This window comes from Sphaerodactylus townsendi, linkage group LG02, assembly GCF_021028975.2.
Source record: "Sphaerodactylus townsendi isolate TG3544 linkage group LG02, MPM_Stown_v2.3, whole genome shotgun sequence".
NCBI classification, from domain to species: Eukaryota; Metazoa; Chordata; class Lepidosauria; order Squamata; family Sphaerodactylidae; genus Sphaerodactylus; species Sphaerodactylus townsendi.
Window position 1 is genome coordinate 15461266 of NC_059426.1, and position 15816 is coordinate 15477081.

Genomic DNA, 15816 nt, shown 5'->3' on the forward strand with positions numbered 1-15816 from the left:
CCCCCCCCCCCACCTGCAATAGTGTAGAACACAGGTGTCAAACTCGCGGCCCTCCAGATGTTATGGACTACAGTTCCCATCATCATGCTGAGCTCCCAAAGGCACTGCGAGTAGCAGAGTGCTGGACTAGATGGACTCTGGTCTGATCCAGCTGGCTTGGTTCTTATGTTCTTATGGAACTGTAGTCCCATAACATCTGGAGAGACTCTTGTGAAGTTTGACACACCTATGGTGTAGAATCACAAAGCGGCAATATTGTCAGGACCATGCCTGTCAGTGCCTAGATGTCTTGCTGTGTGGGAATGGCAAATGTTTTCCTATAAATGCTTTCCTGTTTCCCTCTTCCCTTCCTGGCAAGCGCTTCTCCCTGGCCAGCTCATCTGCAAGAAGGCATTGAGCGGGTTCCCAGGTTCTTTGAAGCTCTGTAGTGCAAATGTTGTAGAAACTGTAAGGGACATTTGGTGTGGGGCGAAACGGGGAGGTTGAAGGATATAGATCAATGGTGGCAAATTGTAGTTCATGAACATCTGGAGTGCCATAGGTTCACCACCACTGATATAAATCCTGGATCAGAGCTCTTTAGCTCAGATCCTGCTTGCTATTGCTACTCTACGCGTTGCAAGAAATAAACTGCTTTAGGACTTTCCTACGGTCTCTGTTATTTCCACGTTTGACAGTCTGACAATATAGGGGGGTGGGCCAAGTTAAGCAGCACACCAGCTGACAGAGCAGATGAAACACGGCCACCGTACTACGTAAAGTTGCCCCTTGCGAGACGGCAACCCCCCCCCAGCTGTTCGGGGTCAAGGGCTACGTACCAATGATCCCAACCACAAGTTCGTCAGTGGTGTCATCTCGGCCACCAAGAGGGAGAGTAATCCAATGATCAGGTGGCTGGAAAGGGAAATTATGAGGAAGTAAGCTGTGGAGTGGAAACCCTCAAGGACAGCCTTGGAGGTGTGAGCAGGATGTACAAGGGATTGTCCCTTTTCCAGCTTCTTTACAGGAGGTTCTCCTATCTTAGCAAGACTACGCGTCCACAGCTCTCTCTTTCCCGGTGTCCATTTTCACATTTCTGTTCCTCAGGGAGCCCTTCAGGTCGAAAACCTAGCAGGAGAAGAGACGGCAGCTTTGTCACAGGGAAGTTACTTCAGGGTGTTCTCTAAAACAGCAGTGCCAGCTATCTCCCTTCCTCACAACATCAAGAAGAAGAGTCTGGATTTATACCCTGCCTCTCTCTCCTGTAAAGAGACTCAAGGCGACTTACAAATTCCTTCCCTTCCTCTAGCCACAACAGACACTTTGTGAGGTGGGTGGGACTGAGAGTGTTCTGAGAGAACTGTGATTAGCCCAAGGTCACCAGCAGGAATATAGGAGCGGAGAAACAAATCCAGTTCACCAGATAAGAGTCGGCCGCTCATGTGGAAAAGTGGGGAATCCAACCCGTTTCTCCAGATTAGCGTCCACCTGCTTCTAATCACTATGCCACCCTGGTTCTCACAGCCAGCTCTCAACAGCTGTGTGGGTCATAGGATGGGGTACCAGCGTTAGTTTATAGTTGAGCCTCACAGCTGAATTTAATTGGGAGGATCCAGTGACCCTCTTCCGATTGGCAGAGAAAGGCCAACACACTGGGATTTTATTTTAAAATAGTGCCAGAAATTATGAAGTATTACTTCCTTTGTTGGTGAACCTCACAGTTCCAAGAAGTGCTAATTTTGACAGAATTAATCATGGGGGGGTGAGGGAAATCAGCAACTATTGTTGTATCCTATTTAAAACAGCTTTGTGCTTTAACACATAGCAGCTATATAACAAAACCAGATGACTCACTGTTCCCTTCCTCTCCAAACCTACTGCTCAAAAACACATATTTTAATTTCACTTCTATAATCCTGTCATATGTAATGAAGCCCAGATGAAACAGCATGAAGTTTTTTTAAGATCTGTCCTACATAAGCCTTTTTGTCTGAAGACGGTCTTGACATCAAAGGCAGCCTCTTGCTTTCAGAAGGGAGAGCCACTCTTGAATCATTATTTTGGCACTTTCGAACATACTGAACAAAGTGCTTTAGCAATCATTTCCAAGTGGATTTCGCATTTCACAAAGGGCTTTTCCGCATTCTTGTTTTGTTGGCTGGCAAGTTCCTGTTTCTTTGGGTGTGCGGGATTCAGTTCCACATGTGTTTTGCTCCCTCTAGTGGTCAATTCCATATCACATCGGTTTACATCCGGGATAAAAACCTGCAGTTTAAATCCGCAGGGAGATATGATGGGACTTAAAACTGGTGTGCTACTCAGTCGACCACAACAGGGATCAAAACACATGTGGAACTGGAAACACCCTACCCCTGGAAGAAATAGGAATTTAGAAACAAGAAAAGCCCAACATAAAATCCAGTTGCCAAGTGCACTGGAATGGACCCAAAGTCCATAAGAACATAAGAACATAAGGAACAAGCTTTCAGTTGGATCAGACCAGAGTCCATCTGTAGTCCAGCTCTGCTGCTTTCGCCCATGAAAGTGGCCCACCAAGGTGCTCTTTAGGAGCTCACATGCAGGATGTGAAAGCAATGGCCTTCTCTGCGGCATTGCCGCTCCCGAGCACCACCCTGGTCTGTTAAGGCATTTGGCAATCTTTTAGAACAAAGAGGGATCAAGATTGGTGAGCCATAAAATTGACTTCTCCTCCATAAATCTGTCCTAAGCCCGCACCCCAAAGCTATCCAGGTTAGTGGCTATCACCCCCTCCTGTGGCAGCATATTCCAAACACCAATCACACGTTGCGTGAAGAAGTGTTTCCTTTTATTAGTCCATTATTCAGTTATGCGTGAAAGTGCCTAAGTTGGCTTTTCTCATTCCAAGAGCTTTCTCGTGAGCATCTACAGTGCACAAGGTTGTCCTGTCAGCCAAAAAGGGGCTGGGTCAGGCTACCCAAACCATAGCGATGGGTCCTGGGGAATCTGACTGACAGAAATTCAGAGAAGGAAAGGCGAGCACTCAAACATACCTCCGCTGCCTAAGTGTGCTTTTGGCTCCCTCTCGACCTTTACAGGAAAAACCCTCACCCAAAACTAACTTGCTGTCCCAGCGGCTGAGCTGCTAACTCACCTGTGCCATCTTCCGGCCATAGAAGAGATTTTCCATGACCAGCAAGTCGAGCTTCTTCTCGGTGTTATTTTGAGAGTTCTTGAAACCAATCCGATATACTCCAAGGATCTTGGCCAAAGCTGTTGGCTTCTGAAACAGACAACACAACGTTTCGCTCAGCAAAGAGAAGGCGCTCAAGTGTTTGTTGTCATGACAACTCTAGAGTTCCTCTACATCAGGGGTCTGCAACCTGCGGCTCTCCAGACGTTCATGGACTACAAATCCCATCAGCCCCTGCCAGCATGGCCAATTGCCCATGCTGGCAGGGGCTGATGGGATTTGTGGTCCATGAGCATCTGGAGAGCTGCAGGTTGCAGACCTCTGATCTACATAATGTTAAAACAGTGGCCTTCAACCCATTCAGGCACTGGGGACCAACTTTTAACCACAGGTGACAGCATGGTACTCACTGAGCAGCAAAGGGATGATGGGAAGTCATTTTATGTGATGTGTTTATGTGACAAGAAGAGGTGGTGACAGGAAGTCATGTGACATGACTATGTGACACAATGAGCAGGCAGAGTCTCTGACCCTGTTTGCACCAAAAAAAGAAATCTTCTATGACCAGGTAACTGTACCTTGTTGTCTCCTTCATATGCAGGCAAAGAGAAGCAAGAAATGTAGCCCCTTTACTCTTAGTAGCAGATCCATAAAACATTGAAGAAAAGCAGTTCCATGGGGGCTTGGGACCCATGGGTGGAAGAGCGTTGCATCAGTTCAGGGCTTGGGGTGGGTGGGGAGTGTGGGAGAATCAGCTGAATAAAGGTAGTATTGCAAAAACATCACCACATTCTTTAAACCAACCTTTCCTAAAACCGCATTCTATGTGGATTTGGAGTAGCAAGAAAGCATTCTAAAAAACAAGAGTACTCCAGAGCAAAGCCCGGCCAGAATGGTTTAAGTCTTTAATTTGTCCATTAGTCTTAGGACATACACACATAAAACCTTTATTAGGCATAATACCAATATAACGACCAGCATTATCCAGGCAAATGTTCCATACATAAAACCATCACCGGTATTATTCCAAAGTTCTTAAAAGGAACCTAGCTACAGAATTTAAAATCACAGAAGAAGAGTTGTTCAGTAGGAATGCAACCTTCCCAGCAGCAACAGAGTATGCCTTAAACTTAGCAGGAAGAAGAGTCAAAAGCCTGGCCCTAGCTTCCTCGTATTTGGGGCAGTTAAGCATGATATGTTCCATGGATTGCACCACTATAGTACAGCGGGGGCATTTCCGCTCTTGCGAGTCAATTTTAAGAAACCTCCCTTGGAGTACAGAACAAGGGAAGGAATTACAACGAGCCCTTGTGTATATCCATCTAAGCTTGGGCTCTTGGAGTATACTCAGATAGTCTGCCATCAGATTGGCTTTGGATTTGATGTTGAAAAAGAAGGGGGAACAGTTACTTCGCGCTTGGTCTTGTAGAACTTGTAGCTCCTAGTCAAGGAGTCGCCTTTTTAGTTGAAAAAAGAGAATCCCAGGAATCCCAGGAGAATCCCAGGGAAAGTATTTTAATTTCAACTGCCCGCCACCACGTAGATCCATGGAGCTGGGGGAGGATATGATTGATAAGGCTACCAGTGTCCGAATTAAAGCACAGGCGAACCCAGAACTTAAGGGTGGCCAGCCAAGCTTTCGTAACCAGAAGATGTTGTCCTGCTTCCAAACAGAGAGTAGCATAAGGGATGCAATGTGGCACTCCGAATATTTTATATAAGAAGGCTGACTGAATCCTTTGGCCAGAATGGTTCTGTAAGCCCTACCTTATGCTGCACAGCATTAGTAATGTACGTGAAGTAGTGCGGAGCGAAGTCTAGAAACGACTGGACCTCCAGGCGGGGCATCTGCTTCAAGATGAAACGATCATCTGGGGAACAAGCATTAAAACGTTGCAGTAAAATGGCATATGGTGGTGTGTGAATCGACTGACCGATCCTGTTGAGCGTTGCCATCTAAACTGCATTCCGCACATGGGAACCGTAGCTGTATCCTGATTTGAAGTCCTCAGCTGGGTCTAAATACATTCAAGATACTGAGCCCATCCCACTGCAGCAAAAACCCGAGGGAGCTCCAAAGGCTGAGTTAAAAACTATAAAAATTATAACAAAACAATTAGATTATATGGTATACACAAAAACGTTTGTTAAAAAGAGGAGGCCTGGAATACAGACTGCACAGCACAACGAATCAGAATGAACCGTTACAAAGATCTCAGACACTGATGATGATATAACCGTTATAAATGACCTATACAGGACCATATGTGTTTCAGCCTATCCAGCCTTCTTCAGTTGTCATAAATACAAGACAAGACAATAAAAGAAAACACATCAGGAAATATACCTTACAGGCATTTTATCTGAAAATGGGAAACCCCTATATCTTGTGTGGCCTGATATTCTCTATTAACACAAACCATGGTCTTTCACCCATGGTTTGTGTCAAAAGGCTCATGCTGAACTCTGGTATTAAATTAGCCAGTACGGTGCAGTGGACTCTAATCTGGAGAACCAGGTTTGATTCCCCACTCCTCAACATGAGTGGCAGATTCCCCACTCCTCTACCTGAGCAGTGGACTCTTATCTGATGAACTGGATTTGTTTCCCCACTCCTACATTCCTGCTGGGTGACCTTGGGCTAGTCACGGTCCTTCAGAACTCAGCCCCAACTACCTCCCAAGGTTTCTGTTGCGGGGAGAGGAAGGGAAAGGAGCTTGTAAGCTGCCTTGCAAGGAGTTACAAGAGAGAATGGGGGGGGGGATTATTTACCCTCCCCCTCCCTCTCCTTCAACCAGCAATAAAACGTCTTGGCCACTGAACCAATGCAGAGGATTTAGTCCACATTACTGTGTATAGCTTACTGTAAGTAGAATCCTACTATGTCATTTCTGCATTATTTAATATTATCATGTTAATGTATCATTTGAGAGCCAGAATGGCGTAGTGGTTGAAAGTGGCAAACTCTAATCTGGAGAACTGGATTTGATGCCCCATTACTCCATATGAAGTCTGCTGGGTGACCTTGGGCCAGTCTCAGTCTCACCTACCTCACAAGGCACCTGCCTCACCTACCTCACAGTCTCACCTACCTCACAAAGCAGGGAATGTAAGCCATTCTGAGACTCGGTAAGGTAGAGAAGAGTGAGTATAAAAACCAATTCTTCTACATCTTAATACTCAAGGTTTGCTTCAGTTCTGTTTGTTTCGACTTCTGGCGGATTCCAGACTACTAAAATCCTAATCGTATTTCATTGTTTATTGAATGTCCTGTCACGTTGATCGTTTTCACTCTGTCGTAATTTGCCTCAAGTCCCAGCGAGAAAGATGGACTACAAACCACAGGCCCTCTAATCATTCCCCAGTGTTGCAGATACTGAGTGGAACTGAACGGCCTCCGAGAGCTCCCGCTGCCAGGCCGCCCCTTGTCTGGACGGCTTACAAGGAATGTGGACTATAAAAGAAAGGAAATATGGAGTAAGTCGAATGTTACCTTCAGTCACGTAAAAAGCCGCTCCCGATTTGCCTCCTCGTGCCTGCCAGGGCAAAGAGTGCGAGAGAGAGCGGATGAAATCCTCTTCGCTGCTCCCGAGTATCACCTCGCGCATTTTATGGAATTCGCCCGCGTAGTAAATCCGGCAGTAGAACTTGGCGTTAGCATCGGAGAATTCTGCAAAGGAAGGAGAAAGCCCTTCAGCAATAAAGGCAGTGGCAGGTCTACCTGTTAGAATGGATGTTCCAGAGGCCGAATCTTCTCTTCTGCATGCTAATTCCACCAGAGAATTATCCTCTGGCTTGAACCAATTTATCACACCAAATATGCAAAACAAAGTCACACACCTTTTCTGTGCAACACACACTAAATGAATAACAACTCATGCCAGTGAATTCCAGTGCCTATGAAGAAGAAGCAGCGGAATTTGGATTTATACCCCACCTTTCTCTCTTGTAAGGAGAGTCAAGGTGGCTTAGAAGCTCCTTTCCCTTCCTCTCCCCACAGTAGACACTTTGTGAGGTAGGTGGGGCTGACAGAGTTCTGAAGAACTGTGACTTGCCCAAGGTCACCCAGCAGGAATGTAGGAGTGCGGAAACACATCTGGTTCACCAGATAAGCCTCGACCACTCAGGTGGAGGACTGGAGAATCAAACACAGTTCTCCAGATTAGAATCCGCCTGCTCTTAACCACTACACCACGCTGGTTATGCAAAATGGCCCCAAGTGACAGATCACTAGCAAAGACAGACAAATCTGGCAGGGTAGAGGTGTGGGAAAAGGTCCAAGGGCCCTTCTGGAAAATGGCTTTCCAAATCTTGCCTCCCAGCCTATCTGAAGATACTCTGATTGGTCTTCGGACCCTCTGGAACCAGTTTACAGGGACCCACAAGGAAAGAAAGTCAAAATCGGCCACCAGCTTCCACAAGGACACATTGGATGCCATCTACTATTGCAATTGTCGGTCCGACCAAGAAAGCCTCTCTTGGGTTGGATAGAGTCTTGGGTTGGATAGGGTCTGCATGACAAAGACAGGCAGGAACATTTTCAACAGGGTCACAGATTGCAGGATTCTTTTCCTCAGGCCCTCTTTTCAGAATTTGCTGTCCCAGCTGTTAAGACTGGCTTTGATGAGCACACAATTCGGCAAGAAAGTCCACTGCAATTTTGTGGAGGACTAGGTCCGTGGTGGCGAACCTTTGGCACTCCAGATGTTGTGGACTACAATTCCCATCAGCCCCTGCCATCATGGCCAATTGGCCATGCTGGCAGAGGCTGATGGGAAATGTAGTCCATAACATCTGGAGTGCCAAAGGTTCGCCACCACTGGACTAGGTTGTTGTTCTTAACAAGAGCCAGCGTGGCATAGCGGTTAAGGTGTCAGACTAGGACCTGGGTTTGAATCTTCACCCTGCCATGGAAACTTGCCGGGTGACACACGCTCAGCCCCGACCCCGGTAAGCATTTGGATGGGAGAACTCCGAGGTGTGACGTGGAGGCAGGAATGACAAACCATGTTGGGGTGAGCCTGCGAACCCGGCAGAGCCTCAGACAGTGCACAGGAATGCCTGCGCCATCTGTTGCCCTCTGGGCAAGCGGACTCACCGGTCACAAGACCCCCGTGACTCACGGGTCACAAGATGTCCTGGACAAAGGGACAAAAGGTATGGATTAGGCCCTGACAGGAACATTTCCTCTCGCACGTCTGCAGCCCCTATGACTCATGTATTGTGCAACATTCTCCCACTCTCCCGCCTTCCCAAAAACCCTAATAAAAGGTGCCAGGGACCGCCAGCTCGGCAGAGTAGCCAGATCCACGGATCACGCTATATCGCCACTGGCTTCTCTCCACCGGATGATATCGCTGCGTCTCGCCTATTCCTTGTGTTGCCCGTAACGACTTCAAAACCACCTCTAGATGTTTTGAAAACTCTACTTATGACATGATAACAAAAACAATCCTTTTTAAAAATACGGACTTCTTGGGAACACAGAGAACCAGACAGCCTCCTTCTGCAGACAGATAGCCGTCTTATTTATAGCCTGCCATCTTTGCAGAAACTGGGCTGGGTCAGAGCCATTTGCTCCCCCCCATTCTGGTTCCGTAACTTGCTCCTACTTACGGAGTTCGACATGAGGATTTGCTAGCTGTTTCTTCTGGGCATCGCTTCCATCCGCTTCATCTGAAACAGGAAAAACAAAAGATGGATCAGGGATGCCGACTGGGAGTTCACATATTAAAAAACAAACACACTAAGGCTCCTTCCGCACATGCAGAATAACGCACTTTCAATCCACTTCCAATGCACTTTGCAGCTGGATTTTACTGTGCGGAATACAAAATACACTTGCAAATAATTATGAAAGTGGATTGAAAGGGCATTCTTCTCAAGCAAAAGACTCAACGGTGACTACTTTCCAAATGCCAAGTTGTAAACTATTAAAACCAGAAAATGTGACAATGGAACAAAAATAACAATAGCTGAGCAACAAAAGTCAGTCAGATCATTGATGTTAACTTCTCTCGCACACGGCGATGCTTCTAAAACCTTTCTTTTCTTTTTAAAAAATCTTATTAATAGCAATATAAAAACAGTCATAAAAACGGTAGAATAGAATAGGGAAAGAAAAAACTAGATCTTTTCTAACATGCAGCTCTAAAAACTGGAGAGTTCACATTTGAATATAAAGGATGTTCTATAAAATCATAAGCAAATTCTGCTACTCAGATATATTAATACAAAATAAACACTGATATATGATTGCTGTCATCAGTTTCTAGTCATAGTTTTTACAAGCTGTATATCATAGTAGCAAGTTTCCATCTTTTTATTTACTCTGATTATTCACCCAAATGTCCTCCCTTTTTAAAGAAGTCATAATATTCTTCACATTTGCATAACTTAAATTTCTTCAATCTTTCTTCCAAAACCTCATGCAAAAGAACATAAGAACAAGCCAGCTGGATCAGACCAGAGTCCATCTAGTCCAGCTCTCTGCTACTCACAGTGGCCCACCAGGTGCCTTTGGGAGCTCACATGCAGGATGTGGAAGCAATGGCCTTCTGCTGCTGCTGCTCCCAAGCACCTGGTCTGCTAAGGCATTTGCAATCTCAGATCAAGGAGGATCAAGATTGGCAGCCACAGATCGACTTCTCCTCCATAAATTTGTCCATAACATCTGGAGACTTGTTATTGACTGGGGTTATTGATTTGTCCATAACATCTTGAGACTTGTTATTGACTGGGGTAACAGACCCTTGCGCAGAGTGAAGTTTTCGGCAAGCACCTATCAGGGGTGGTGAACCTTTGGCACTCCAGGTGTTATGGACTACAATTCCCATCAGCCCCTGAGCATGGTCAATTGGCCATGCTGGCAGGGGCTGATGGGAATTGTAGTCCATAACATCTGGAGTGCCAGAGGCTAGCCACCACGGACCTAGATCTCTGCTTAAGAAGGATTTTGAGTGGTCGTGTAAGTTAGAACCACCCACCTGCCAGGAAGCTTACCTGTGGCATCTGCTCCTTGGTTCTCTACCCCTTCTTTGCCTGTCTGCCCAACCTGGTAGTAGGCACTGTCCGCTCCACGCAAAGTCTCCTTTTTCTGGGCAGAGAGATCGGGGCTCTTCCCTCCGGTGCCGCGGAAGAAGGACAGCACTCCGTACGGCTTCTTTGCTACAACCAAAGCAAGGAAAGAAAGGTTAGTACCAGTCAGCCGGACGGTCACCATTAAGTCCAATCATTCTAGCAAAACCACCATCAAAACCTGGCTGCCATTCTGGTCTTTTGGCTAACTCATTTGTTCTACCGTTCCACAAACAAGAATGTCTTTATGGGTTGGAACATTCTGACAACCGTCAGGTGATAAAACTAGCTTGATGATAGACACGTTTCTGGTGCTTTGAAACCCACCACCATTTCCTTTTTCTAATTCTTCAAGATACAAAAGCTTTCATTTATTTAGCAAAACCAAAAGACGGTCAAATAGAAATGGTTTGCTACTCTTCTTGCCTTCATACTTCAGATACTGCTAATGGTCAAACAGGCACCCTTCAACATTCTCTGTTTAGTTATGGCCTGCTTAATGTGGCAAAAGATAGATGAATAAAACCTTTTATTCGGAATTCTTGCTGTGAACTAGAGAATCTGAAGGGGTTTTTTAAGCAGGGGTAGACTATATAATTACTTTGTCAATTGCCACATTTTCCCCCAGTTGATTAAGATTAAAATGTATTAATATTGTACTGTTTATACAGATATATAAATATATCCCCCTTTTAATCTTAGCATGACACTGTTCAGAGCCAGATTGGCTGGATGAGCAGGATCAGTAAAGTAAAGTTGCTAGTATTTGGAAAGGTGGGGGGTGATTAGTATGAATTATACCAAATGGGAGAACTAACCCATTCTTTAACAGGACACTTTCCTCTACCAACGGAAAAGAATATCTCAGGCAATCTACCCATCTTGATGGTAGCCATTATCCCCCCCCCCCCCGCCCAAAAAAAGTGGGGTATAATTATGACGTGTCCTGAGCTTTAGGAAAAGGATAAAAGTTTGACATACCTACGGACACCAGTGACCCCATATTGCAGGCCTCTTTCTTGGGGTCACCCACTTTCTATTCTCCTGTTACGGCCTAGTCCAGGGGTCTGCAGTCTGCGGCTCTCCAGATGTGCATGGACTACAAATCCCATCAGCCCCTGCCAGCATGGGATTTGTAGTCCATGAACATCTGGAGAGCCGCAGGTTGCAGACCTCTGGCCTAGTCTGAACACGCCACTGAAAAAGTGACTGCTGTGTCCCACTTCAGACAGCTAAGAAGGGCTCACAAGACAGGAGAAAAAACCTTGCATAAGAACAGGTCTGCTAAATCAAACCAGTGGTCCATCTAGTCCAGCATCCTGTCTCACACAGTGACAGTGAAGGACCGACAACAGGGCATAAAGGCCAAGGCCTTCCCTGGATGCTGACGGCTGGCACTGGTCTTCAGAGATTTTTTGCCTCTGAATATCAAGGTTTGCTTCAGACACTGGTCAGGAGCCACTGATAACCATAAAAAGATCAAGGGAGAGAGCTTGGTTGTAATCCACGCCCCCCAGGAAGCTACCTTCTCTCGTGGCAGAGCACGCAGTCTGGTGAATTTCCCACATGCTGCCTGAAATGGCACAGACTGGACATAGGTTGACTTGTGTAGTGGGAACTAGGCCCCTCCCTGGGTGGACTCCCGCCCCCCGGCAAACATGTCTCACAGAATTCAACAGAGCAAGCCATATCTGTTATTTTAAGAAGCTCCCGTAGTGAATGTCAATTATGAACCACAAATTTACGTATTTGTTATACAAGATATACACACCCTGGTGGCAAAGTTTACCATACCAACAACCAGAACTGTCGATGGAGTAATGAAAACCTGAATTCTGAAGTCATACAAATCTATCTCCGTTTGAAAAGGGGCTGCAAAAATCTTTCCGTTCTTACGCTGTTCCGCCTCCGCCGCTTGGTTTGTGGGTCCCACGCTTGCCTCAGGCATTCGGACTGGACTGCTGTTCTTTGCTCTACTCTCAGCCAGACTGGAAGCAAAGGCCTGTTGTTAATATTGCTATTTAAACCCACCACACAAGTGTCAATACCAAGAGAACATTCATCCGTAACATACACACGCTCTTTAATCCTTAAGTTTAAACAATCTGGCCTCATCCTCACAGCTTGGAACTCCGGCCTAAGAGTGTTAACAGCCATGATCAGTTCAAACCAAGAATCCACCGCCCATTTCTAACAGGGACTAGTCATCCTCAAAGTAAGAACATGAGACCATAAGAGAAGTCAGTGTGGATCCAGAGCTGTTATGGCCCCTGTGGATGCTGACTCTATGCCCTCCTGTGTTATGAACCATGCCAGTAAAGTAGGAACAGGGCTTCACTTTACCACGGATAGCAGCTCAGAAGTAAGAAGAAGAGCAGAAGAAGAATTACCTCCATTACAAAAAACCATGCTAGATCAAACCAGGGCTCATTAACTCCAGCAATCTGGCCACACAATGGCCAACCAGGTGCTCCTAGGGACCCCACGAGCAGGGCATGACGGCAAAAACTATCCACCAGCATTTCCCTCAAGTGACAAATAGGGAGGTTCTATATAGTTATTTGGCCAGCAACCATTAACAGACCAATAGATGATATGAGATTGGGGATTAAGCGATATGCAGACAGCACTCTGGAAAGCCATAAGAAGGAACAATCTATGCCTCACTAGATAAGTGAGATAAGAGAACATGTTTTGTTTGCCTTATTACAACTTCTGTTAGAATTAATATTAGGAGATGGAGGGAAGTCACCCTATATGTTATTTGTGTAATAAGTTAGTGTGTAATTCTATTAATATACGTGCTGTAATTGTTATAAATTTTTGTAGTTATTGTATGTTAGAAGAAGAAGAAGAGTTTGGATTTATATCCCCCCTTTCTCTCCTGCAGGAGACTCAAAGGGGCTGACAATCTCCTTGCCCTTCCCCCCTCACAACAAACACCCTGGGAGGTAGGTGGGGCTGAGAGCTCCGAGAAGCTGTGACTAGCCCAAGGTCACCCAGATGGGAGTGTGGGAGTGTACAGGCTAATCTGAATTCCCCAGATAAGCCTCCACAGCTCAGGTGGCAGAGCGGGGAATCAAACCCGGTTCCTCCAGATTAGATACACAAGCTCTTAACCTCCTACGCCACTGGTTTTATAGGTAGGATTAGATCAATAATAATTACCAAGAAATTTATAATGATTGATACACTATGACTTTGCGATCTGTCCAAACTTTGTTTGTTTATTTGTTTATTGCAATATTCATAAATAAAATATTTAAAAAGAGAGAACATGCCGGGAGTCCAAGCTGTCTTATATTACAAGTCAATTTCCCCTTCCCATCATTGGTTTATGTGCCAGACTCCAGTGTGAATGCACCAAAATGCATGGAACTGCCAATGTTAAATAACTCACCTCTCCTCATATGGAGAACAAATCATTGGTGGTCCCTGGCCCAAACAACATCTGGCTGTTCTTCACTAGGGCCAGAGCTTTTCGGCTCTGCCGCCCTGCCTGGTGGAATGCTCTGTCCAGTGAGACCCAGGCCCTTTGGCACTTGTCACAGTTCTGCAGAGCTTGTAAGTCAGAGATATTCCACCAGGCCTACAGTTGAGAGCAGCAATGTCATTCCAACAGAGCTGGCCTCAGTTTACTCTCCATCACCTTATCTTGATTAGGGTGCCATGCAGTGGTGGGATCCAAAAATTTTAGTAACAGGTTCCCATGGTGGTGGGATTCAAACAGTGGTGTAGAGCCAATGGAGCTGGGTGGGGCACGACGGGGGCATGGCCGGGCATTCCAGGGGCGGGGCATTAATAATTTCTCTGTTACTGTAAAAACTCTTACTGTAAAAAAAAAGTTCCTAATTTCCAGCTGGTAACTTTCTGTCCATAATTTAAACTCATTATAGCAAGTCCTATCGTCTACTGCCAACAGAAACAACTACTTCTCCTCTAATTGACTGCCTGTCAAATACTTAATACTTTCAAATACTTAATTTTGTTTCTAGAAATCAAAAGAAGGATACTTTCCCTAAACAAGGAATTTTACCATATTTCTAAAACATGTTTTTAAAACTGCCCAACAGGGAGAATTATCCCGTTTTCTACCTTCGCTAATCAGCCACATAGGAAACAACAGGACTTGATTATTTTTGGACCTAATGGAATTTCTAACGGAAAAGCGGACCCAATTAGTAACCCCCTCTCGGCACACTCAAATAATTAGTAACCCACTCTCGGGAACTGCTGAGAACCTGCTGGATCCCACCTCTGGTGCCAGGGGATATTTATTTATTGTGAGAACCTGACGGCTGTTTATGATTTTGTTATAATGTTGTTGTAAGCAACACTGAGCCTGTCAGGGAAAGGTCAGTCTATAAAGCAAATTATAAATAAATAACACTGATGTCAAAATATGCAGAAACAGTTATAGAAGAAGAAGTGTTTGGATTTATACCCCCTCCCCCTTTCTCTTCTGCATGGAGACTCAAGGTGGCTTACAAGCTCCTTTCCCTTCCTCTCCCCACAACAGACACCTTGTGAGGTAGGTGGGGCTGAGAGAGTTCCAAAGAACTGTGACTAGCCCAAGGTCACCCAGCAGGAATGTAGGAGTGCAGAAACGCATCTGGTTCACCAAATAAGCCTCCACCACTCAGGTGGAGAAGAAGGGGAATAAAACCTGGTTCTCCAGATTAGAATCCACCTGCTCTTAACCACTACACCACTACTATTGTTATAGTTAACGATAAAGCAGCACTGATGAAGTGACGCCGCCGGTACTCCTCCAAGGGTACGAGAAGGCTGTTCCGAGGAGCCCTGTTTCAATTTGCCAGCTCAGTAGATTATCAGATCCTCACCCGCTTGTTTGAAGTCCTTCTTCTCCATTGCTTTTCAGAGACGCTTTGGATAGTTCGTCTAAGGCACTTCTGTATTCCTTGCAACTGCAAATAAAAAAGTTGCATGCATTGCCCGTCCGCAGAATTCCAACCAGGACCGCCAGCCTCCACACTGAAGGCTGGATCCCCATGGAAGGTTTCTGAACGCTTAACAGACGTTGCATGCGCTGCACTAAACTTACTCCTTGCCGTCTGCTTGCGCTAAGCGACAACAATCGTCACAAAAGCCGCCTTTCAGGCATGTGAGCTACACAGCGCAAAGTACGTCTTTTGATACCGTTTCAAATCCAAAGCCAACAAACCATCTGTTGCATATCATACACAGACTTTGATTTTGTTAAAAATATAATGGGGTTGTGTGTTGCCGCCACCACCACACGTCTGCTTGGGCAAGCTGACTCACACTAAGTCAGGGGTCTTCAAACGATGGCCCCCCAGATGTTCATGAACTACAATTCCCATCAGCCCTGCCACCTGGCCATGCTGGCAGGGGCTGATGGGAATTGTAGTCCATGAACATCTGGAGGGCCATAGTTTGAAGACCCCTGCACTAAGTACACTTCTCTTTCTGCTCACGAATCGCTGGATCTAGTCCAGAAGCACAAACAGTTTGCATCTAAGTTTTCCCCTGAGTTACAAAATGCTCGTTCAACACCAGCAGAATGCACTGGCCCATGTCAGGAACAGAACCTGAGCACCTTCTGT

The 15816-nt window shown here is 45.7% G+C and overlaps 1 protein-coding gene across 1 annotated transcript in view; it reads right to left on the reverse strand.

Moving 5' to 3' along the window:
* Window positions 1–15816, reverse strand: part of PIKFYVE (phosphoinositide kinase, FYVE-type zinc finger containing) — an 85756-nt gene that overhangs the window by 7621 nt on the left and 62319 nt on the right. Inside the window, exons 27-34 of the mRNA XM_048485388.1 lie at window positions 15073–15156; window positions 12125–12216; window positions 10154–10318; window positions 8768–8827; window positions 6645–6821; window positions 4919–5022; window positions 3113–3241; window positions 819–1107 (exon numbers count right to left, since the gene is read on the reverse strand). Of these exons, the coding sequence (XP_048341345.1) occupies window positions 1030–1107; window positions 3113–3241; window positions 4919–5022; window positions 6645–6821; window positions 8768–8827; window positions 10154–10318; window positions 12125–12216; window positions 15073–15156 (889 nt within the window). The 3' untranslated portion in view covers window positions 819–1029. The remainder of the gene's footprint in view (window positions 1–818; window positions 1108–3112; window positions 3242–4918; window positions 5023–6644; window positions 6822–8767; window positions 8828–10153; window positions 10319–12124; window positions 12217–15072; window positions 15157–15816) is intronic.